General features: G+C 41.4%; 1 protein-coding gene and 2 long non-coding RNA genes across 3 annotated transcripts; all 3 read left to right on the plus strand.

Moving 5' to 3' along the window:
• The first annotated feature begins 703 nt into the window (after positions 1-703).
• On the plus strand, positions 704-5,368 carry LOC117484881. The gene is made up of 3 exons (XR_004556174.1): positions 704-795; positions 4,828-4,956; positions 5,329-5,368. It is a non-coding gene; the product is annotated as an uncharacterized LOC117484881 (long non-coding RNA).
• Positions 5,369-5,513: 145 nt separating this feature from the next.
• Positions 5,514-20,560, plus strand: LOC117484844 (protein NLRC3-like; the record flags this gene model as incomplete). Its single annotated transcript, XM_034133280.1, has 4 exons — positions 5,514-5,546; positions 14,318-16,110; positions 16,905-17,078; positions 20,503-20,560. Coding segments are annotated over exons 1-4 (2,058 nt in total), but the record flags the coding sequence as incomplete, so codon positions are not given.
• A 530-nt stretch (positions 20,561-21,090) lies between these two features.
• On the plus strand, positions 21,091-23,146 carry LOC117484880. The gene is made up of 3 exons (XR_004556173.1): positions 21,091-21,242; positions 22,663-22,703; positions 22,867-23,146. It is a non-coding gene; the product is annotated as an uncharacterized LOC117484880 (long non-coding RNA).
• The last annotated feature ends 808 nt before the right edge of the window (positions 23,147-23,954 follow it).

A 23,954-nucleotide genomic window follows, 5' to 3' on the forward strand; every position in this document is an offset into this window, starting at 1 on the left:
TCAGATTTTTAGCGCTGCTGAAACGACTTTAAATCATCAGTGTCACTATTGTGGGGATGTAGGAATGTACCTGTGCCTGGTGTGGAGCCTCCCCGCACTTTAAATCAATTGATTTGCCTATACTTATCGTATTTTCTACTGTTAATGCACTGTGCTCATGTTGGGTGATGCGGTCCCTGGAGCCCTCCTGTGGGGAAACTTGGAACTGCACCTAAAGCCATTTAAAATAGTTTTCTCACTTTTAAAATACTTTCTGCCCTAGAAATGATTTTTAATCAGTATTACCATTATTTAGGGGCTGCATGAACACGTATTTGAGCATCCCTGCACACTTTCCTCCTATTTAAAACGCTTTTCAGTGAGGTGCTGCAGTCTGTTTCTCTCCTGTTTCTCTGCCCCTATTTAAAACACTTTTCCTCCTTCCACCTTGCTAGAGGTGAAATCTCTATTTCAGTCCTGATTTTGGCACATCTTGTAAATTAGCACATCTTGTAAATTTAGCTTTGTGTTTTTATTGAAGTCGCTGTTCATTGTTTTTTATATAAAGCAGATTTAATTATATCCTATGGACGCTGATGTGTGGATGTTGTGTCCTTTTGATAACTTTGTTGAGCTTGTTTTTAGCTGCATGTCTTTTTCTATCTCACTGAACAAAGTCCCTGTTTGTGAACTGGTTCAGCTGATAAGGCTGGTTATGAATCAGAGGGAGGAGCTGCAGACAGGTGAGGGAAGGTGAAAGTAGGAAGGCAGACTGCCAGACACCATTTTACAGCTCGACACGAGGAGAACAACAGGGTGAGTGTTAACACCAGGATCTGCTTTTTAACACATTTATTATTTACTCTGTCAAACTGGATGTGAGAAAATAACTTATTGGTTAACAATCTGCATCCTAGAGTCCAATGAGACTTCTGCAAGTGTTGTAAACTTTTATTATTTCCTGTTTTCTGTTACATAACATAACATGTGACAGCCCAGCGCAGACAAAATGGAGAGCGGCCTGTCTGAAGTCTGTGGCCGTGTCTCAATTCAGGGGCTGCACCCTTCGGAGTACGCAGCCTACGCGGTCCACGGAGGACCCAGCCCACGTAGACCGGGTAGGCTGGACCGAGCGGCCTACGAAATGAGACGGTCTAGCCTACGGAGCGCTTCGTATTTATGTCACGTGATACGCGCTGTTCGGTTGCGTTGCTCCAGCAGCCTGCTAGCAAATTAGCTTACAAGCTAACTCAGCTGAAAAGGATCCAGAAACTTTACTACTTTTACATTTTTTGGAGATCACCGTCGGCGATGAATTAAAGAGGACCATGGCCAGGTAAATAAGATGAAGCTGTTCCTTTAGCCCCCAGTAATGTTACATTAGTAAGTTAACAAGTAAATTATATATAGCTGATGTAATTTAATCATATTATTTCATATTTAAAATAAGTCTTAATTTTTCTGTACTAATAAAACAATATGTTTTTTAAATGAACAAAAGCATGTTGTATAGATTGATTCTTAACAATATTAGTCTTCTAATCTTAATAGCTGTGATCATAACAGTTTATATTCTCCTTCTTCCCCTAAACCTGCCCAGATGATGTCCCACTGACCCCAGGTCAGCACCTCCAGGTCCAGCAGCACCGTGACCCCCCCGCTCTGCTGAAATACACAATTAAACATTTTCTATGACCTTTTTTTTGTATTAATAAAATTAAACTGAAGACAGTTTAATGACCTAGAGATATCCTATTATTCCACTGCTTATGTGTACATGTTGGAAATAATGGTTAAAACCTCAGTAAATGAAATAAACAATGTGTTTAACAATTACAATTTAATATTGTATTTTCATCTTATCACAAAGTAGAGGTAAGAATATATCCATCCTCTCTCTGCAGCTTCATGTCTTCTATTATTATAACTTTCATCATTGAGACAGAGGAAATCAATCATGTTATTTAACATCAGCAGTAAAACAAATATCAGCAAAAGTGTGTTTATGCAGTTGTTTATTTGTATTATATGTGCAGCAAGTATATAGAAGCAGTTGTTTGGGGAATCAGACAGACTCAAGCTATAATCGTTACATATCTATTAAAAGAAAGGACACATGCAAAATCATATTCTGAAACTAAGACACAAGTCTGTAGGACGGCAGTAAGCAGAGGTCTGGGTGGAGGATGTTCCTGATCGCCGTTTTGCTTTCTTCAGCACCACGGGGGGTCCAGGTGGATGGCAGCTCTGTCCTGATGATCCGCTGGGGTTAGGGGTCCTTCTCCAGCACCACGGGGTCCAGGTGGATGGCAGCTCTGTCCTGATGATCCGCTGTGCACTTTTCAGATCAGGGGTCCTTCTCCAGCAGATCCATTTCTCCAGAATTTTACTAATTACAGAGAAAAACAAGAGAAAAATAAAAAAGTGAATTAATCATATTAAACACAGGGTTGTAGAAGTATTATTGCAAAATGTAACTCTAAGCATTTCAGACAAACAATCCCTAAAGGATCATTTAAAATTATGTACTATTCTGGTTTTTAAAAAACTAAAGAGATGAAGACAGTCACACGTGCATCCCTTTGACAGCACGGCACAAACTAACATCAAGCAAAAGGCTGCTGTCTATTTTTGATTGTCTTATTATTATGGGATTAGGATAAATTAAATAAACTTTAACCTTATAAAAGATGATCAAATCTGGTGGAAATATTTAAAATAGGCTTTTCTTTTAGCCCTACCTCAAAGCAGCATGAGCTGAACACAAAGGTTGTAATGTTGTCCCAAAGTTTAATAAACAGTAAAACATTGCTACATGTCAGAGAAATAAATAAAGCAAACAGCAGCTACACGTCAGGGTAGCCTTTTATAAATCCCACCGTACTGTAGGCTATACCGGTCTAAATGTCACTTTGGTCTATTTATGTAATATAAAGTATAACTTATCTATAACAGAGCCAAGATCTCTGTATGACTTTAGTAAACTTCTGAATTGAATTAAAAATAAGTGTAAACAACAGTGCAGTACGTCCAGCTAGATAGTTAGCGTCACATATTTATCCGTATTATTTAACGAAAATGTACGTTTTAATGCCCCTTGGGTTTGACGTGTGTGACGTTAGTTAATTTAAAGTAAGTTAAAACCCAATACTCACATTTATTAGTGATTCCTCCGCTTGCTGTTGCTTTTAAATCCACTCTGCTGGGGAGACCAGAAGCCATTTCATTTGAAAAAAACTCACTCTTCCCTGCGTGCATTGCACCCTGGGATATGGTAGGCCGCGGAGTGTACATCAGATGTATCCTTCAAATTGGGGAAAAGTAGGCTGCATTTGTGGGCCGCATTCGAAGGAGTCTCGTCTTTTTTTTAAATTGGGACAGCCTTCTTTCGGCGGAAGTGACGTATGCGGTCTACGAATGCACCCTTCGAAGGATGAAACCCCTGAATTGAGACACGGCCTGTGTGTGTGTGTGTGTGTGTGTGTGTGTGTGTGTGGTGTTGTGTGTGTGTGTGTGTGTGTGTGTGTAGTGTTGTGTGTGTGTGTGTGTGTGTGTGTGTGTGTGTGTGTGTGTGTGTGTGTGTGTGTGTGTGTGGTGTGTGTGTGTGTGTGTGTGTGTGTGTGTGTGTGTGTGTGTGTGTGTGTGTGTGTGTGTGTGTGTGTGTGTGTGTGTGTGTGTGTGTGTGTGTGTGTGTGATGATTATCCGGGATCAGTATGTTGTTACTTCGGCATCATTTTTGAAACGTGTATTACAATTAAATCACGGTCAAATATGTTCATCTTGTTGTAGTTGTAGCCCCCTTGCCAGCGATTCTCTCTCTAGTTTAGCAAACTCAGCCCGACTCAGCCCTGTTTGTTGGCCCCGATAGAACCACGATTTTGTCGGGCCAGAAAAAAGGTGAAAAAGTACCCCCGGGCCGGAACTAGGCATAGTGGAAACGCAACCAAAAACGGGCCCGACACGGCACGCTTAAACCGCGCTCCGCGCCATGGTGGAAATCCGCCACAACAAGCCGTTTAGGACAGAGAGTGAATACACATACTATACAGAGATGCTGTATGAGAAACCAATGTGATTTTGGGAAATTGCACAATATAATTTTTTTTTTTAGTATACCTCAACAATGGAATTATGATCAGTGAAATGACCATGACATGGGACCTTTAAGACTTGGAGTTCCTGAAACAGCACTATGTTGATTATGAGTGTTAGTTCATTGCCACTGATACTAAGTAATTAGAAACAAACACAATCTTAAGTGAAATTTGGGTTTGAGTGCCTGTTTCCTGCAGAAACAATTGCTTGGGCCCCTTGAGACAAGAAAAGCAATGTTGTTGATGTTATTCATATCAATGTATTTTTACATCTTTATACAAGTTTAGGAAAAAGCCAAATTCACTCAACACTATAAGCTCTTTCATTCATGTGGTCCTCCGGGCGGTTTTATAAAAGCATAGTGTGACAATGGTTGCTGTCCCCAATATGTTTTTAACTTTAATAAAATCCAGCTTCTCAGAGACATTTGATTTTGGTTTCAGAAAAGCAAATTAACTGTCTTTATTTTTTTGCCCCACTTTTCTTACGTGTGTGTGTGTGTGTGTGTGGGTGTGTGTGTGTGTGTGTGTGTGTGTGTGTGTGTGTGTGTGTGTGTGTGTGTGTGTGTGTGTGTGTGTGTGTGTGTGTGTGTGTGTGTGTGTGTGTGTGTGTGTGTGTGTGTGTGTGTGTGTGTGTGTGTGTGTGTGTGTGGTGTGTGTGTGTGTGTGTGTGTGGTGTGTGTGTGTGTGTGTGTGTGTGTGTGTGTGTGTGTGTGTGTGTGTGTGTGTGTGTGTTACTGGTTTATCTCTCAGACTGGAGAACATGAGTGATTTAAAAGAAGAGGACAAATCTCCAGTCTCCAGGTGTCTGTCTCTGAAGAGTGTCCGGTCTATGACTCCACCTCTAAACTTCAGTATTGAACCTGGACCCTCAGACACAAAGTAAGAGTTTCTACTGTAAACTGACCTGAAGACGATCCCGTTTTTTTGGTATCTGATAATCTAAACTGTTTAATGAAACCCAGTAGAGTACATTAACCAAGTGTAATTGATCTCTTGCTTCTTGTCATCATCAGCAATAGTAAATAATCTACTAGTGAAATCATCCTCACTCTCTACATGTTGGACTTTGTGTTCAATTAAGCAAATAAAATACAAATATGTAAAACGTTTCACACTCAAATGAATTTTAACAACAGAAACCCACAATCACGACTCAAAAACTCTAAACATCTTTAATAAGGTGAACAGTCATAGATCAAAAGCTGCTCTTTAAATGAACTAATGATGTTTAAACATGTGTTGTTTCCACAGACAGAGAGCAGAGTCTACGGTCTCCATGTGGTCTCTGAAGAGTGACTGGTCTAAAGATCAACCTATATACTTCAGTAATGAACCTGGACCCTCAGACACAAAGTAAGAGTTTCTCCTGTAAACTGACCTGAAGAGGATCCAGTTTTGATGTAATCTAATATATCAAACTGTTCTTTAATGATATCATGTGGCAGTTTGTAAAGGGAAAACGCAGCAGAGTAAGCTAACATTATCTAAGGATATTTCAATATGCAATTATATTATCATTGTATCTGTGTATAACATGGTTTTAAATAGCAAAAATGTTTATAAATACTGATTTAAAAACTTAACTTATAAAAACTTATATTTAACATTATTTACCAAATTGGGCATGTCTATGATATGTCTTTTTAAGATGTTTATTAATAATAGTGATAACCTGGTGAGCTGGTTGTGTTTAGCATTAGCAGATAAAATAGAGTTTTGTGAAATCACATGTAGAGTCAATACAAAGACCCAGATCCGTGCCTGGCAACATGAAGGAAATGAAGATGTTAAATTCATATCACTTGCGTATTCGTGCAGCGTGAAACATTTCAACTTGAGTGTAAAGTTTGTGACGCTCTGTTACAAAAACCTGTCAGTGTTGAGATTCTGCTCCTGTGGTCTCTGACGGTCTGAGGGGAATCAGAGAGGAGAACAGAGCTCTACAGCAGCTCATATTAAATCAGGGTTATTCATGTTCCTGTATAAACCAGAGACTGTGGCCCAACCACGCCCTACACCCTACCCCTACACACTACCCCTCCGTGACGGAGTGAACTCCGTGGAGTGACACTCGCAGCTCAACGAGGCTCCCTCCTGTCAGATGGAGGGAGTAAATACAGCGGCGAGCTTTGGGACAAACTCCCCTCTCTCCGGCAGAAACAGGAAATGCCGTAACTGTATGTAACAACGGTTTCAAATCAGCATCTCTTAGACAAAAAAATACACTTAATAACTAAAATAAAACTCCAAACATCTTTAATTGTGTTACTTTTTTGTAAAGCTCTTTTAGTTTTAAACCTGATGTTTATAAGCTTCTTAGTTTTTACAACAGTCTGTAAATATACACAACTTTATAATAAAATGCACACATTTACCTTTTTCTAGACTAAACACAGGTATGATCCTAAGTTAAAAAAATGGATTATTATGAGGTTGTTAACATCGCAATTTATCAGTGGATGTTTGCTGGAACTACTTGTACACAGCTTGTTTCCTGACAGACACACACAGCGTTGAGACCGGTCAGGTAGTGACCGGTCTCAACGATGTGTGTGTCCGTGTGTGTGCGGTCTCCAGTCAGCACCGATGCAGACTCGCTGTTTGAGGGCTTGATAACCCACTCCCCCTCCACACTCGTTGGTTTGGAACAGCACTTAATGTGGCGGACTCTCCGCACGAACGCGCAAACGGAGGGGTAGTGTGTAGGGGTAGTATGTAGGGGTAGGGCGTGGTTTGGGATTGGGCCTCTCTGTGGTGCTAACAATATCGTGACTGCTGTATTTATGACTTCATGAAGTCATTCTGGGTGTTGATGGAGCAGCTAATGTTAGCCTAGCTTTAATCAAACCGGTCTCATTCAGTAAAAAAACATTTTAAAAGGTTTTTATGCTCATTGTGTTGGAGACAGACCTGACAAAGCATTAACTCAGCTTTTTACAAATCAGTATCATTCTGTTGTTCATTAGGCATCCTTTCCATATGTTTATTGCTATTAATTTACAGCAGATTCTATGCAAGTTGGGTTTATAATGCACCAGGTTAATACAGCTGTGTGTGTAGATACAGGGAACATGTGCTCCTCTGGGTGATGAATCCAGACAGGATGCTCTTTGGTTTTATGATAATGTGAATTGTAAGCTATCTACCTGATCACAAGGGTATATTATATAGACCTTTTTTAAATATTAAACTAGAATTTGCCCCCTTGTTGTACCTTTGGTGAGAATCAGCTCCACTAATGTAAAGTGCTATAAAGCAGTGGTTCTCAACTGGTGGGTCGCGGACCCGTTTCGAGTGGGTCGCAGATGTGTGAGTGAAGAAAAAGAAATTGAAAAAGGGAAAAAAGTCAAACTTTCATTTTGAAAACTTCTGTCACGTAGTGATCATCTTCTCAATAAAACATCTTTGCACGAGTCTTCTGGCCAATCAGAATCAAGATAGTTGCCGGAAGTCCCCACGGAGAATAACTTTGCGGTTGAACTATTCTTTATACATCCATGGGTACAACTTCAGATAAAAATGAACACATAATGAAATATGACCCCCCGGTTTGATGACGGACAGGTCACAGAACAATGGGAGCTATCTACCCTTACCCACAATTTAAAGTAAGTCACACAGACTATCTCCTCTTTACTCTTCTCTCTGTGTGGAGCAGCAAGTTCAGCTGTCAGAACAAAGTGAAAAACAAAAAGTGGCATAAAATATTATTAATATTTCGGGTAGTAATAGATTTATTTTCTTCTCGGAGTGTACCAGAATGCGTAGTTTATATGTTAGTATTTCTAAAAATCTCCTGGGGGGACCCCCTTCTGGGGTTGGGTTTCCAGCATGTCACGTTTTTCACGTGTGGTGAATTGTGCCTTTTTATGTTATACAGTTCAGCTTTGATTCCATCATCTCATTAAAAGCATTCTTTAGTTCTGTGAAAGGATATATGCACTGTACTTCACATTAAATAATAATGTATGCTGAAAAGCATATATATTACAGCACGATTTTTTGTTGAGTAGATTTGAGTGGTTCAAAATTTCGGGGGCGCGATTTATTGACAAACAGGGTGCGTACGGGTGCTGGAAATCCTTGAAAATGCTTGAAATTGTACGAGGTGTTTTCAAGGTTTGAAAAGTGCTTGAATTTTGGGAATGGTGCTTGAATTTGGGATAAAGTGCTTGAAATTGTAAATGCTTTACTTCGCTTTTTAGATTAAAAGAAAATAAAGAAGTCGGAGCGCACTTAATTGCTTCGCTTTTACATAAAACAGCTCCGCTCCGGACTTCCCGCGCAATGCGCGTGACCTGCAAGTGTTTTTGTTACGTGTGTGACCTGGGCATTCTGATGAGAGTGATAGATGACAGTATGCCAGGAGGTTGCCGTTTCAACGAGCGTTGGCTAGCAGAAGACAAATACAAGCCATGGCTAAGACGAGGGTCAAGCGAAGCCCAAGAGTAGCCTCCTGCAAAGTGTGCAACAATAACGATGCGAGAGTCTGCGCTGACGAGCCACACACCACACAAAAGGTACGCTGTAGTAGAACATGTAAAATACATGACACTTTTCTCTGTGCGCGGCAAAACAAGCTCGCCAAAATGGCTTCACTAGTCTGGCAGTATTTTAAGTGTCCGAAAATGACAATAAAATAGCGGTATGCAACGTGTGTGAGAAGCAGAAATCCTGCAGCTCCACCTGCTGTGACGGACCGGTGAGCGGAGCAGAACACACATTAAAGCTCCCATGTCATGCTTTTCCGGTTATTACCCGTCCCCTTGTGTGTTATGAAGGTTTTTATGCATGTAAACGGTGTGCAGAGTCAAAACCCTCAAAGTACACCCTGTAGCGAGTAAAACTCTAACACAGAAAATACCTCCCCAAAACGCCTCGTTGGAGATACGTCACTGCCCATTTGATTCTTCCGGGTACCGCATGATGTCATGCGGTACCCGGAACGAAATGGACCAATCCCGAAGAGCTATGGCCACACCAGCAGCGGCGTGTTCCTCCTCCAGAGGTTCGAAGAACCGGCATTTCACAGACGAAAGCTTCCAAAACATGCCCAGTTTGAGGCCGGATATGCACAGCTTGTTTGGACCGTTTGGAGCAGGGGAAGATCTGGGTATACAACCTGTAAGTTTGCATTGTTATTTGTGTATTTATCAAACAAGACTGTTTAAATGGGTAAACTGTGTTGGACTGCTAAGCCATTGACACAGTGCTAACTGTGCTAACTAAGTTGCTAGAGTTTCCATATATCAACTCTAATATCAGCAGATGGCCTTGCATACATGTATCTCATAGCAGGAGAATGTCTGCATTCACACACAAAATACCTATTGACAGTATACTGCGGGTGATTTGCCGGTCAGTCGCGAAACGTAATTACATTATAGCTGGCGTAGCGATCTAACACACGGAGCTAGAGCTAGTTTTGGTCAGAAAAACATTTTTGTGATGCTACGTTGCTAGCGTTTAAATATATCAACTACAATGTCAGCAGATGGCCTTACATGTTTGTCATGGCAGGAGAATGTCTGCAGTCACACACACGGAATACTCATACAGTATACTCCGGTTTACCGTACATTGTGACCGTACATATACTGCATGTAGCTAACGAGGCTAGCTGTATGCTAGCGCAAAACAATGTATTCATGCAAGTTACATTGTATGGTAGCAGAATACCCGTATATGATTGCAATTATAAACACGTTATTGCTAGCCTAATATGAACCACTAGCTTTTGTTCATAGTAGTTTTATTACACTGCATTATAGTTGCCTTTCCTCCAAGCTAACGTTCATATCGTGTTAGCTACCAAGGTAAACAAAGCTAGGTTAGCATATTAGCAGGCAAGCTGTTCATTACACAACTACTACTAACGAATCTAAAACAACTAAGTTTCTCTAATATTTTGTGATTTGCATTTGATTTCGTCCAGCCAGATCCTGGCGGACAATCCATGACGGGGAAGGGATTCTACTACTACTGAGGCCTCGTGCTAAAAGGCACCGCACCGCACCGGCTGTGCGCAGGCAAGAGGAGGAGGAATGGATGATATACCGTGTGTATATATGTATATTTATGTTCATTTTGTACATTTCTAAAAATAAAGTTTAATGGAAATACTTAGTAGGCCTATCCTTTCTTCCCTGAATTCATATATAGCAAACCATGATTTGATTTCTCATCAAACAGTAGTAGTTTATAACGGGTAAAAATAACTTACTCTTTGTTATGAGAGTAGCTCGTAGGCCACAACGGAAAGACAAGGAGACATACACGAGTTTACAAAACCACGGCACATTTATTGTGGTAAATGCAGAGACAGGTGGTTGAGAGGATCGCAGAGTTAGTCTTCCTGCAGCCGCTTGGAGAGAGACTGGGGCCGTAGTGTCCGGAGGTGTCCGTGATCGTGCTGATTAGCCTCTTCAGCTCCACCCCATCGTAAGACAAAGGCCCTGGGGCCGTCACACTCTTCTATAACAACAGTTAAAAATATATATGTATATAAAATATACCGCTGTACCGACGCCATGATAAGACTGATGTTACGCTGAGAGCAGCCGGGAAAAGCACTGACATGGGCGCAGCCTCTCTGGTGGTTGACTAATCAGAACGAGTGGCCGAGCTGACCAATCGGAGCACACTAGGCTCACAGGGAGGGGGGGGCAAGAGCTCCAACGAGTCGTTTAGTGGAGAAAGTGAATACTGCTGAATACACATGCTTGACAGAGATGCTGTATGCGAAATCAATGTGAGTTTGGAAAATTGCACAGTATAAATCTATTTTAGTATACCTCAACAATGTAATTATGATCAGTGGAAATGGCCATGACATGGGCCCTTTAAGAGTTAGACCTAACACACTTAGCTATTTTATCTACCTCTGGAACAAGCTAAACTAGTTATAAATATATGTATTCTTCACTGTCGGGTCGCTCATTACTGGATCAGTGAGCTGCAGGAGATACTGACGGGCTGTCAGGAGAGAGAGAGAGAGGGGGAGAGAGGAAAAGAGAGCGGTATCGGCCGATACTGATTCCGGCGATCGGCTCCAAAATTGGCGATCGGAGCATCCCTAATAATTGTATATGATATGTTTTATAATGATTGATCATGAAAGTGTTATCAAAGCTGGTAAAGTTGCAGCTAGTTTGAATGACTTTGTATACTACAGAGTAGCTTGTGGATTTACTCCAGGTGGAACTAAAGTCTGATTTAACACTTGATTATATTTCACATCATTCATCCACATCTGTAAAGTAACTAAAGGTATTAAATACATGTAGTGGAGTCAAAGTACACCATTTACCTCTGACTTGTGTTTACTGCCAACCTAAAAGTACCTCAAAAATAGTAATCAATAATATATTGAAAAGTTATTTGTCTGATTGTTTTATATTGGCTCAGCCAGGTTATATGGGATGCCCAGTCTACGTACAGATGGGTCACACATTTTGAAATTGTTTGTTTGTTTGTAGCCTTTATTTATCCAGGTTAAAAATCCCATTGAGATCAACGATCTCTTTTACAAGGGAGACCTGCGGTACATTGAGTTACACATATAAAAACAAACAGAAACAAAAAGGACATCACAACATAATTACAGGGGTATACATTAGCACCTATTTACATTTACAGGTATCCAATAATATTTCATCCAGTCGTGCTTTAAAATGATGCAAGGGAATCAAAATGCTGAGTTTCAATATTTTTTGCATAGTGTTCCAAGCCAGAGGAGCAGCGCACATAAAAGCTTTAGCACCTAAAACAGTCCTAGCACTTGGCACATGTAATAAAAACACATCCTGTGATCTCAGGCAATAGCTACTTGCCACTCTCCGTGAGATCAAGGAGCAGATATAAGAAGGTAGTTTACCCAGCATGGCTTTATATATGAATATGTACCAATGACTGAGCCTCCGAACAGTAAGTGAAGGCAGACCTGCCTTGGCATACAGGGTACAGTGATGAGTAAGTGCTTTACAGTTAGTAACAAATCTCAGAGCACTGTGATAGGCGGCATCTAACCTTTCCAGGCAATGGGCAGGTGCATTCATGTAGATCAAATCACCATAGTCTAGCACAGGTAAAAAGGTCACAGTGACTAGCCTTTTCCTGGCTTCAAAAGAGAAACAGGACTTGTTTCTGAAAAAGAAACCTAATCTAACACTCAGCTTTTTAAGCAGATTAGTGACGTGAAGTTTAAAAGTAAGACAATCATCAAGCCAGATACCAAGGTATTTGTAACAGCTAACCACTTGGAGTACTTGTCCTTGCATAGTCAAAATATCCAAAGCAGTCTCTGGAGTCTTTTTAGCTTTAGAAAAGAGCATTACCTTGGTTTTCTCAACATTTAAAAGAAGCTTTAGTTCAGAGAGCTGAGTCTGAATAATGTTAAAAACAGCCTGTAATTTAACAACAGCCTCCTTAATGGAGGGACCTGCACAGTACATCACGGTGTCATCCGCATAAAAATGCAAAGTAGCTTCATCCACATTTTCACCTAAACTATTGATGTATATGGAGAATAAAAGTGGACCTAAAACAGAACCTTGAGGAACACCATTAGCAATGTTCAACTACTCAGAAGACAGCCCATCAAAGTGAACACATTGGGACCTTTCAGAGAGGTAGTTCACAAACCACCCCACTGCATGGCTGGATAAGCCAATACTGAGTAGCCTCTGCTTTAAGATGCGATGATCGACGGTGTCAAACGCTTTGGAAAGGTCAATAAATAGAGCTGCACAACTCTGCTTTTTATCTAAAATACTTGTAATGTCATTCACCACTTTCATTGTGGCAGTGATGGTGCTATGTTGCTTTCTGAAGCCTGACTGATGTTTTGACAGGATGTCATTTGTACATAAAAACACCTTTACCTGTTCACTCACTAGGCGTTCAAGAACCTTAGCCAGAACTGACAATTTAGAGATGGGCCTATAGTTATTTAAAACAGTTGCCTCCCCTCCTTTCAGCAAAGGCAGGACATACGCTGACTTCCACAGTTTTGGAATTGTGTTTGTGCTGAGGGAGAGGTTAAAAAGAGTAGTGAGAGGTGGAGCAATAAAATCTGCAGCTATCTTTAAAAAGAAAGGTTCCACGTTGTCCGGGCCGGCCGGTTTCTTAGGATCTAACTTGGTTAAAGCTTCACGAACAACATCAACAGTAAAAGGAGTAAAACTGAAAGGGTTTTCCAGACCACATTGTTCAGAGTCACCGACTGTGGTGTTCACAAAAGCAGAGTTAGTCACAGAATCAAACATAGAACCGCAGGACACAAAATGCTCATTAAAACAATTTAACATAGTAGCCCCGTCCGATATAGAGCCAGATGCTGTGGTAATGCACGGAGGTAGCTCATTTCGGATCTCACCGGTGGATAGCGATTTTATGGCTTTCCAAAATTTCCTAGGATTATTTAGGTTTTCTAAATAATCCTTGGAAATTTTGGAAATATTAAACTTAGTTTTCTTTTCTGACATTTTTAATTTTTCATCCTCATGTAGAATGCTATTATGAAACACACATTTGGTTGTTTATAGCATAAAGAACATCTGATTTAATGTGAGGTAGGGAAATAATCATTTGAGTATAAGTATGTGTATATAAATATGTAATTTACAACAGCTGTAAGATGCTTGAAAAGCTTGAAAATGCACCTTGAAAATGCTTGAAAAGTGCTTGAATTTGACTTTGGAAAAGGTGTAAGAACCCTGGACAAAGGAAAAAGTGGGTCCCGAGGCCTGACCAGTTGAGAACCACTGCTTTAAAGGATGTGTTTATCTCCACAGAGGGAAGAGGAAGAGTGGTGTTCCTGTGGAGGAGCATCTGTCCAGCTGTGCTCTGTGTCAGGACGTCCTGAAGGATCCAGTCTCTACCAGCTGTGGACACTGGTTCTGCAGACAGTGCATCACCTCATACTGGGAGCAGCGACCTCCATCAGGAGACTCCTGCTGTCCCCAGTGTGGGAAAAGATCCAGAACCAGAGCTGGCCTGCAGACAGCCAGTCAGACCAGCTCTGTACGAGGTAAGACTCCGAACACATGCAGCGTCTTATTCTTCTTCCTCGTTATTTTTTTTTTTTTTTATTAGGTATTCTGTTGTAGAGCATAGACATTCAAATGTTTATAAAACATTTAAACTCAGTCTGTTTTTATTAGTTGTATTGTTGGATTGTCAAAAGCATTTTCCTGATTCTCTCCTGTTTCCTTCTCTTTCAGCAGATAGTGGTCTGCAGGAGGTTTTAGATGAACATAGGCTCAGTCTGAAGAGGAGATGTGAACGTGTGACTGAAGGAACTGGTGAAAATGAAACCCTCCTCAACAGGATATTCACTGAGCTCTACATCACACAAGGCCAGAGTGAAGAGGTTAATACCCAACATGAAGTGAGGCAGCTGGAGACAACTTCCAAGAAGATGACCCTCCATGACACTCCAATCAAGTGCCAGGACATCTTTAAAGCCTCACCTGACCAACAGACTCACATCAGAGCGGTCCTGACCAACGGAGTCGCTGGAGTTGGAAAAACCTTCTCAGTGCAGAAGTTCACTCTGGACTGGGCCGAGGGTTTGGAAAACCAAGATGTCAGTCTGGTGATCCCGCTCTCCTTCAGGGAGCTGAACCTGATCAAAGATGAGCAGTACAGTCTTCTCAGGCTGCTCCATGTTTTCCATCCAACCTTACAGGAGGTCACAGCAGAGCAGCTGGCTGTCTGTAAAGTGCTGCTCATCTTTGACGGCCTGGATGAAAGCAGACTTTCTCTGGATTTCAGAAACAAGAAGGTTGTGTCTGATGTCACACAGCAGTCCTCAGTCAACGTGCTGCTGACAAACCTCATCAGGGGGAAGCTGCTTCCCTCGGCTCTCGTCTGGATAACTTCCAGACCTGCAGCGGCCAATCAGATCCCTCCTGAGTGTGTGCACAGGGTAACAGAAGTACGAGGCTTCACTGACGCCCAGAAGGAGGAGTACTTCAGGAGGAGGTCGAGTGATGAAGAACTGTCCAGCAGAATCATCTCTCACATCAAGAGCTCCAGGAGCCTCCACATCATGTGTCTAATCCCAGTCTTCTGCTGGATCACTGCTGCAGTTCTGGACCACATGTTGACTACAGACCAGAGAGGAGAGCTGCCCCAGACCCTCACTGACATGTACTCACACTTCCTGCTGGTCCAGACCAAGAGGAAGAAGCAGAAGTATGAAGAGGGACATGAGACGAGTCCACAGCAGCTGACAGAGGCTGACAGGGAGCTTCTTCTGAAGCTGGGGAGGCTGGCGTTTGAACATCTGGAGAAAGGAAACATCATGTTCTACCAAGAAGACCTGGAGCGCTGTGGTCTTGGTGTCACCGAGGCCTTGGTGCACTCAGGAGTTTGTACAGAGATCTTCAAAAGAGAGAGAGTGATCTTCCAGAAAACAGTCTACTGCTTTGTTCATCTGAGCATTCAGGAGTTTCTGGCTGCAGTGTACATATTCCACTGTTACACCAAAAGAGACACAGCGGTACTGAAGGACTTCCTGAAGAAAGACTGGCCCTATAAGATCAGTAAAACCAGTGATCAGGATTACCCATCCCTGGATTTCTTCCTAAAGGGAGCCATGGCGAAATCCCTCAGAAGTAGAAATGGCCACCTGGACCTGTTTGTCCGCTTTCTCCACGGCCTCTCTCTGGAGTCCAACCAGAGACTGTTAGGAGGCCTGCTGGGTCGCACAGACAACCGTCCAGAAATCATCCAGAGAGCCATCAGCAACCTGAAGGAGAAGAGAACAAAAATCTCTCCTGAAAGGAGCATCAACATCTTCCACTGTCTGACAGAGATGAAGGACCACTCAGTACATCAGGAGATCACAGAGTTCCTGAAGTCAGAGAACAGATCAGAGAAACTCTCTGAGATCCACTGCTCTGCTCTGGCCTACATGCTGCAGATGTCAGAGGCGGTTCTGGATGAGTTTGACCTGAACAAGTACAAAACATCACAGGAGGGGAAACAGAGACTGATTCCAGCTGTGAGGAACTGCAGGAAGGCCAAGTAAGTCCAGATGTGATTAACGTTATAAACTAATGTGGATCAGGAGTTTAATTATTCAACTAAACACGACAACATTTCTGCTGTTTAAATACTGAGAGCAAAATAAACCAACACTGTTCTTCTATTTATTTATTTATAATAATAGTTAAACTGAACCGTTCCTCTCTTCATATTGAGTGATGGAGGCGACATGTCAAACACATGAAGGACTTTAGAGGTTTCTCAGCATGTGACAACACCACACAGCAGGACTTACAGTTATCAGTTATTATTACTTTCTAGTAGTTTCTTTATCATTAAACACACACGTTTTTATCACAATGTTTTAGAGTTTAAAATAAGATCTATATCATATCCCACCAATACCAGAGTTATGTCTTAATACTCATATAGTGAGAACATCTGATGGTATTCAGTTTAAAATATTGAAACTTTATTGGTTTGTTAATTGTGTTTGTGTGCACAATACATTTCCAGATGTTCAGAGAAGCCAAAACATCCATCATTCACATCTAAATATGAATTAACATTTAAATATGTACATCTCTAATATTGTCAAGTGATTTATTTAATTTCTGTTTCTTTTGGTAACAGTCAGTGACAGCAGGAGCACAGACATGTGATCAGATCACACTGACAACACATTAAACTCTATTATATATTATTATATATAAAATGGACTAACAGCAAATCTCAATCAGAACATATGTAAAATATTTTTTTCATCAAATGCTTGAGGTCATTATGTTTCCTCTTTTTTTTTAACACCTGTTGTAATATATGTGTTATTATAGACTTATTAAATGTGGACTCTCAGAGGCTCACTGTGAAGTCGTGGCCTCAGCTCTGAAGTCTGACCCCTCCCATCTGAGAGATCTGGACCTGAGTAACAACGAGCTGGAGGACTCAGAAGTGGAGCTGCTGAGTTCTGGACTAAAGAGTCCAAACTGCAGACTGGAGGCTCTCAGGTCAGTTCACTGACTGAACTTCATCTGTTTGTGTTTATCATTTTCTGAATGTGAAATAAATACATTCAAATTATTTTTGCCATTTTTGCTAATGACTGAATATTGATCAGAATAACAAAGAGAAGGTGAATGTGTGAGGGAGAGTGTTTGAGCTTCCACAGACTCACTCTGTGCTCCATGAGTCAGTGGAGATGCTGTCAGTACTGATGAGCTGTGAGGGAGATGAAGGAGTTGTTAAACATCTGATCAAAGTTAAAGGTCCAGATTATCAATGGATTGTTTCTGCGTCATGACGACATTACTCAAATGTTGGCGGGCTTTACACCCACGTCTTCTGGAAGTAATATGGTCTGTGTTTACATTAGCATGGCTAACACTCAGAGCTAACCTGTACTGGAGAGAGTATGTGTAAAGAAGTAGGAAATAAAAAGGAACTCACCTTGTGGTATACCTGAGAGAGAAAAAGAGTTTGAGCTCCATACTGTTTCAGAGATAATCCTTGATGTGGTTTGGAACATGATATGGAGTTTAATCACGGCAGAGTTTAGCTGAGTTTCTGCTGGGAGAATTCTGATCAGGCATTAGCTCCACCTCCTTTTTTTTCAAGCTAAGGACCCCGAACCTGCTCTTCAGAGGGATATGAGGAATTTCTAAAATGCATGATCTGTTTGGTATTTTGAACAAAACACATCATAGACATGTTTTTATATATTTCTATATATCTGAGAGAATATATGCCTAAAAATAGCATGATAGGAGAACTTTAAAACCCTGTTTAACTCTGATCAGATTATTAATTTTATATTTACACTGACGGAAACCAATAGAATCTAATATAGAGTTAAATGCAACAGTAAGGCTATTTTTATCATCGTCAACATGAATATTAAAGTCACCTACGATAATTACTTTGTCTGTTTTAAGTACCAAAGTTGATAAAAACTCAGAGAATTCTGATAAGAATTCTGAATAAGGACCTGGTGCACGGTACACTGTAACAAATAAGATTGGCTGCAAAGTTTTCCAGGTCGGATGCATAAGACTAAAAACAAGACTTTCAAAGGAGGTATAATTTAATTTTGGATTAGTATTGATAAGTAAACTTGAGTCAAAGATGGCTGCAACTCCACCTCCTCGGCCTGTGCCTCGAGGAATATGAGTATTGATATGGCTGGGTGGAGTGGCCTAATTTATGCTGACATATTCTTCGTCTCAACCAAGTTTCAGTGAGACAGCATGTATCAATATTATAATCTGATATTAAATCATTTACCAATATTGCTTTAGATGCTAGAGATCTTATGTTTAAGAGACCACATTTAATCTTCCTATTTTGTTGTACTGTAGTAGTTGTTACATTTACTTTGATTAGGTTATTATGTATGACACCTCTATTAGGTTTTACCTTAAATTGTCCTTGGGCACACACCGTTAATATTGGGTATTTTATTGGGTTCGGGATTCCTATGAATGACTGCCCAGGAGAGAGCGCGTAAGAGAGCGTAAGAGAGCGTGTAAGACTGCGACTCCGCCTCCTGGTCTCAACTCCAGTTTGTCATGGATTACGTCCACAAAGCCCTGAAATGTTTGCCGAATTGAGATGTGCACCTTCCAGAGTAGGATGAATGCCGTCTCTCTTAATCAGACCAGGTTTTCCCCAGAAGGCTGTCCAATTATTTACGAAGCCCACATCGTTTGCTGGGCACCACCAAGACAACCAGCGCTGAAATGATGACATGTGGCTATACATGTCGTCATTGATCAGATTGGGGAGGGGACCAGAGAAAATTACGGTGTCCGACATTGTTTTAGCATAACTACACACCGACGCCACATTAACTTTAGTGCATTCTGATTGGCGTAAACGAACATCATTACCACTGACGTGAATAACAATCCTACTGTATTTACGTTTATTTTTAGCCAGCAGTTTAAGATGCGCCTCAACGTTGCCCGCTCTGGCCCCCGGAATGCATGTGACTGTGGAGGCTTTGGTCTCTAAATTCACGTGTCTCATAATAGAGCTACCAATAACCAGAGTTGGCTTCTCAGCGGGTGCCTCGCTGAGTGGGGAAAATGTGTTAGATACGTGAACGGGTTGGTGGGGACCTGCGGGTTTCGCGTTATGCCTCTTCTGAACAGTCACCCAGTCTCCCTGCTGCTCGGGAGTTGTCGGGGGACGGCTAGTAGGAGCTACCTTTTGCCGGTCTGCACTGACTAAGATGGGCTTTACTGTAGCTGAGTTACTTTCTAAAATGCGGAGCCGGGCTTCTATAGCTATGATTCCCGCCTCCAACCTAACAACTATACTACATTTATACTACTTAAAAAGGGTTATTAACGCCTTTGTTACCTCAAGACTGGACTATTGCAACGCTCTGTATGTGGGTATGGACCAGGCCTCAATTAAACGCCTGCAGCTAGTCCAAAACGCAGCTGCACGTTTGCTGACTGGCCACAAAAAGCGTGACCACATCACCCCAATTCTGGCCTCACTACACTGGCTTCCAGTTCGGTTCAGAATTGATTTTAAAATCCTTTTATTTGTTTTTAAAGCACTAAATGGGCTGGCTCCGGCCTATATAGCAGAACTCCTCCAGCGCTACACCCCAGCCAGAGCTTTAAGGTCGGCTGACCAGCTGCTGCTGGTAGTGCCCAAGACCAGGCTCAAAACCCGAGGGCACCGAGCCTTCGCAGCAGCTGGCCCTAGGCTCTGGAACACTCTGCCCCTCCATGTGAGGTCGGCCCAGACCCTAGGGGTTTTTAAATCTACACTAAAAACACACTTCTTCTCTCTGGCCTTCTACTTAGAGCGGAGCACGACTCCTGACTTTTCCTTGTGTTTTTTTTTTATTTTATTTTTTTTATATATATATATCTGTTATCTGATTATAGTAATGTGTTTTTGTTACATGTACAGCACTTTGGCTCGACCAAAAATCGCTTTTAAATGTGCTTTATAAATAAAACTTGATTTGATTTGATTTACATTTAACACATGTATCGGTACCAGTAAAGGAGGTAGGGGAATAACCAAACATGAGACGGGTCGAGCAGGAAATAGCACCCGAGGGTGGGGAAAAAGCCATGGCTAGCTATCAAGCTAAAGTAGCTACCGTTAGCAAACCCGAAAAGAGTGTAGGCAACTGTGGAGTTACAGTCGCTAAGAGAAGGACAGTTGTGAGTGCTTAAGCTGTAGTAACGTGTGATTACAACGTCAGGCAGTTGCCGTGAACAAGAGTTTTAAAACGATCGATTTAAGTTAAGATAATATAAGCTATCAGCAGCAGAACAGGCACACAGGATACCCGGAGGTGACAACAACAACCGGAAGTTACAACACGCTTACCGCAATAGTGAGGGTCCGTGTAGAAACACCAGTTTCTAAAGTTTTCTAAAGTTAAATCATGTTTTCTTTATTCAGACTGTGGATCTGCAGTTTGTCGGAGATCAGCTGTTCTGCTCTGATCTCAGCTCTGAAGTCCAACCCCTCCCATCTGAGAGAGCTGGACCTGAGTAACAACGATCTGAAGGATTCAGGAGTGGAGCTGCTGAGAGATCTTCTGGAGAGTCCAGACTGCAGACTGGAGACTCTCGAGTTAGTTCACTGACTCTCTGTTACTGCTGGAGATCTCATGTTTCATTAGTTATTCAACCTGATTCTTCGACATCATTAACTTACATCCATTAAGTTGTAAATGTTCTTTTATTCATACTTTCATTTGTAGGTACTAAAGTAAGAACTGCAGAGACAAATGTTGACTGATTCTTAAAGGAACTGTAATAGATGTTAATTGTTCAAATTAAATCTATGTTTTTAATATTTAGTAAACGATAACGTCTGAATAAAGTTAATCTGAAGTAATATTAGTTTTACATGATAAAGTTGACTTTCTGAAGAAGACATATGTTTTTGTTCCCATTCATTTCAATGTTGAATAACACATCTGATTATAAACAGATTTTTATCCTCATCATGTTTTCTTTATTCAGACTGGTTAACTGCAGTTTGTCAGAGATCAGCTGTTCTGCTCTGGCCTCAGCTCTGAAGTCCAACATCCATCTGAGAGATCTGGACCTGGGTCTCAATGATCTGAAGGGTTCAGATGTCAAGCTGCTGAGAGATCTTCTGGAGAGTCCAGACTGCAGACTGGAGACTCTCGGGTCAGTAAGGGGTCTCTGCTGGTTCAGCAGTATTGTATGAAACACAGGGAGGTGTTTCTCTCGCTGGGGAAACAGATCAGTGATGTTACCCACTGACTGCAGGCTCTTTCATTCTTCCATCAACTATAGAAGGCCAGCTAGAAATGCAAAGCCACACTTTAGTAATCAACTCTCTAACAGACATATGGGGTTTTACAGAAGAGTGGGAAAGGTAGTCTGTTCTTATGGGATGTTTTTAGTTTCTAGACCAGGGGTGTCCAAACTGCGGCCCGGGGGCCAAATGCGGCCCTCAGCAAATTCTGAAAGTATAATGAAATATGGCCCACACATAAAACTTGTGATTGTCTTATATTGTACTTCTTAAATATATATGTAAACATATATTACACAGTAGTATTCATGTGTTAATAAGCCCACTTTTAAAATAAATGCAGTTCATTAAAGCTGAAAACATTTTCTAACAAATCTAACTTGATAAGAGAAAAGCCCAATAACTTATTTTTACAACAAGCGTGAAATAATAAAGGAATGAGCTGCTAACAGAATAAAGTAAACCCTCTGGAGAGCTGTGAGCTGTTTTGTTTCTTAAAGCATCTTCAAGTAACAAGCATCATTTACCTTCATTTGATTGAGTTTTCTGACTTATAACTTAAAGTGGACCTATCATGCTATATTTGAATAATATAGTGTAGGACCATACCTATATAAGGCATATTTATACTTTTTTTTTTTTCAAAATACCAAACAGATCATGCATTTTAGCCATGCCTCATTTCGCTCAATTTGAAAAATGTTAGCTCTGTTTTTGCAAGGGTTGATTCTGTGAGCAACAGCACCATCTAGAGGCCTGGCATATGTACTACAGCGTCTCCAGCGCTTTCGAACGGCAATGCCGTGGTTGTCTCCTCCTGATTGGTGGAGTTGGCCCAATAGCCGTAGCGCCACCGTCCTGACGTCAGGACAGTGTTCAAATCTGGATCAGTTTTTATCAGATCCGTTGCAGCCCCTTTTTTAGAGATTTGGGTATGGAGGAAAATAGAGAGGGTTGTGTTTTCTGACACTTGGTGAGTTCCCTGGAACACCGGGGACACATATTCATGTATAAAAGACGTACAAAAGTGCATTTTGCATGATAGGTCCCCTTTAACTTATGAGGCAACATACCTCTAGAGAGCGGCCCAGACCTTTATATATTTTTCTGTATGTGGCCCTCAGAGAAAAAGGTTTGGACCCCCCTGATCTAGACCAATGAGTGGTTACTTCCTGTAATGCAGCTGAGAGCTGTGGCAGGCAGTCATAGTGTTTGCAGAGAAGATATGATGGGATGTAAAGCATGAGATCAGGACTCTGAAGCTGACTCAAAGAATAAACACTTATTTAAACTGGATCTAAAACTGTTGGATTGTGTTCATCCCTACAGGATCAGAGGAGAGACGATCAGAGCCAAGATCCAGAAGAACTGTGAGTACTGAAATCATATCCTCCATTCATCAAGATATGAAACTCTTTAATGGATCATGACCTCAGAGGAAAACAACACTCTTCTTTCTCTCTTCATCATTCTGGCTGTTTCTCTTTGTTTAATTATCATCATTATTCCCTCTCTCTCTCCTTCTCCTCTCAGGTGACAGGAAGTGAAGACACTCTGGTGATGCCTTGCTCTCTCTGAAAGGGGAGGACACCTATCTGCCATAGTTTCTCCACCTGACGACTGAGTTCGGCATCGGGGGTTCCAGTTGGGGTGAAGAGACTCTGGGGGGCATCCGATGGCTCCTGAATAGGGGAGGCCCTTGGAGTGTCCAACCTAATGATAATAATAATAATAATGCATTTTATTTGTAAAGCACCTTTCATTGCTAAAAGTAATCTCAAAGTGCTACAAGGGACATAATATACTTTTTTTTTTTTTTAAAGAAACACAAGTTTAATAAAAGGCTTTTTAAAAAAAAAGAAAGGTTTTTAGGCCCTTCTTAAAGGAGTCAGTGGTCTGTGGAGTCCTCAGTTTGTCTGGGAGGGAATTCCGCAGGTGAACAGAAAGCCCCCCCATGGTGCAGAGTTTGGTCCTGGGGGGGGGAAGCAGATGGTTGGTTGTAGAATGGAGGTTGCGTGTGGAGGTTTGTGAGGAGAGTAGTTCCTTGAGGTATGAAGGAGCGTTCCCGTGGATGCACTGATGGGTGAGGAGTGAGATCTTGGTTGCGGTCGAATACTCAAAAAAAACAGCTCCTAAGTTCTAACCCTATCGTCTATTCCTTGACCTCGGAGTGAAATGTCATGGGGTTAAGGGATAGTGGATAGGAGAATTCAAAAGGATTTAGGAGAAGAGACTGCGGTACTTTCACTATCCGACGTGTTTATGATGCGCCAGCGGAGGTCATAAATGTGCGCCTGCTGCGGTGGGGAAACTATGGAAACTACAGTTTTCTATACAGCGGACTACAACAGGGATGTTTACTAAGAACGAGGGACTACTGTAAACTCTGCACCGTGCTCTGATGCTGTTGTTTTATGCTTTATGAACGGGGACAACAGAGAAACATATTCTTCATGACCAAAGTTGGAATTGAAATAAAAAAGGAAAGTGAAACTTATGCTCGTCACCCTCTCCCTCCGGTCCACATTAATACAAATGATCCCAATACGTATGATTGTATGAACTATGAAAAGATCTTAAAAGCAATACAAATGTATTTATTATAAACGTTAGTCCTTAAC

The sequence above is a fragment of the Trematomus bernacchii genome, unplaced genomic scaffold (assembly GCF_902827165.1).
Source record: "Trematomus bernacchii unplaced genomic scaffold, fTreBer1.1, whole genome shotgun sequence".
In the NCBI taxonomy this organism is placed as follows: Eukaryota; Metazoa; Chordata; class Actinopteri; order Perciformes; family Nototheniidae; genus Trematomus; species Trematomus bernacchii.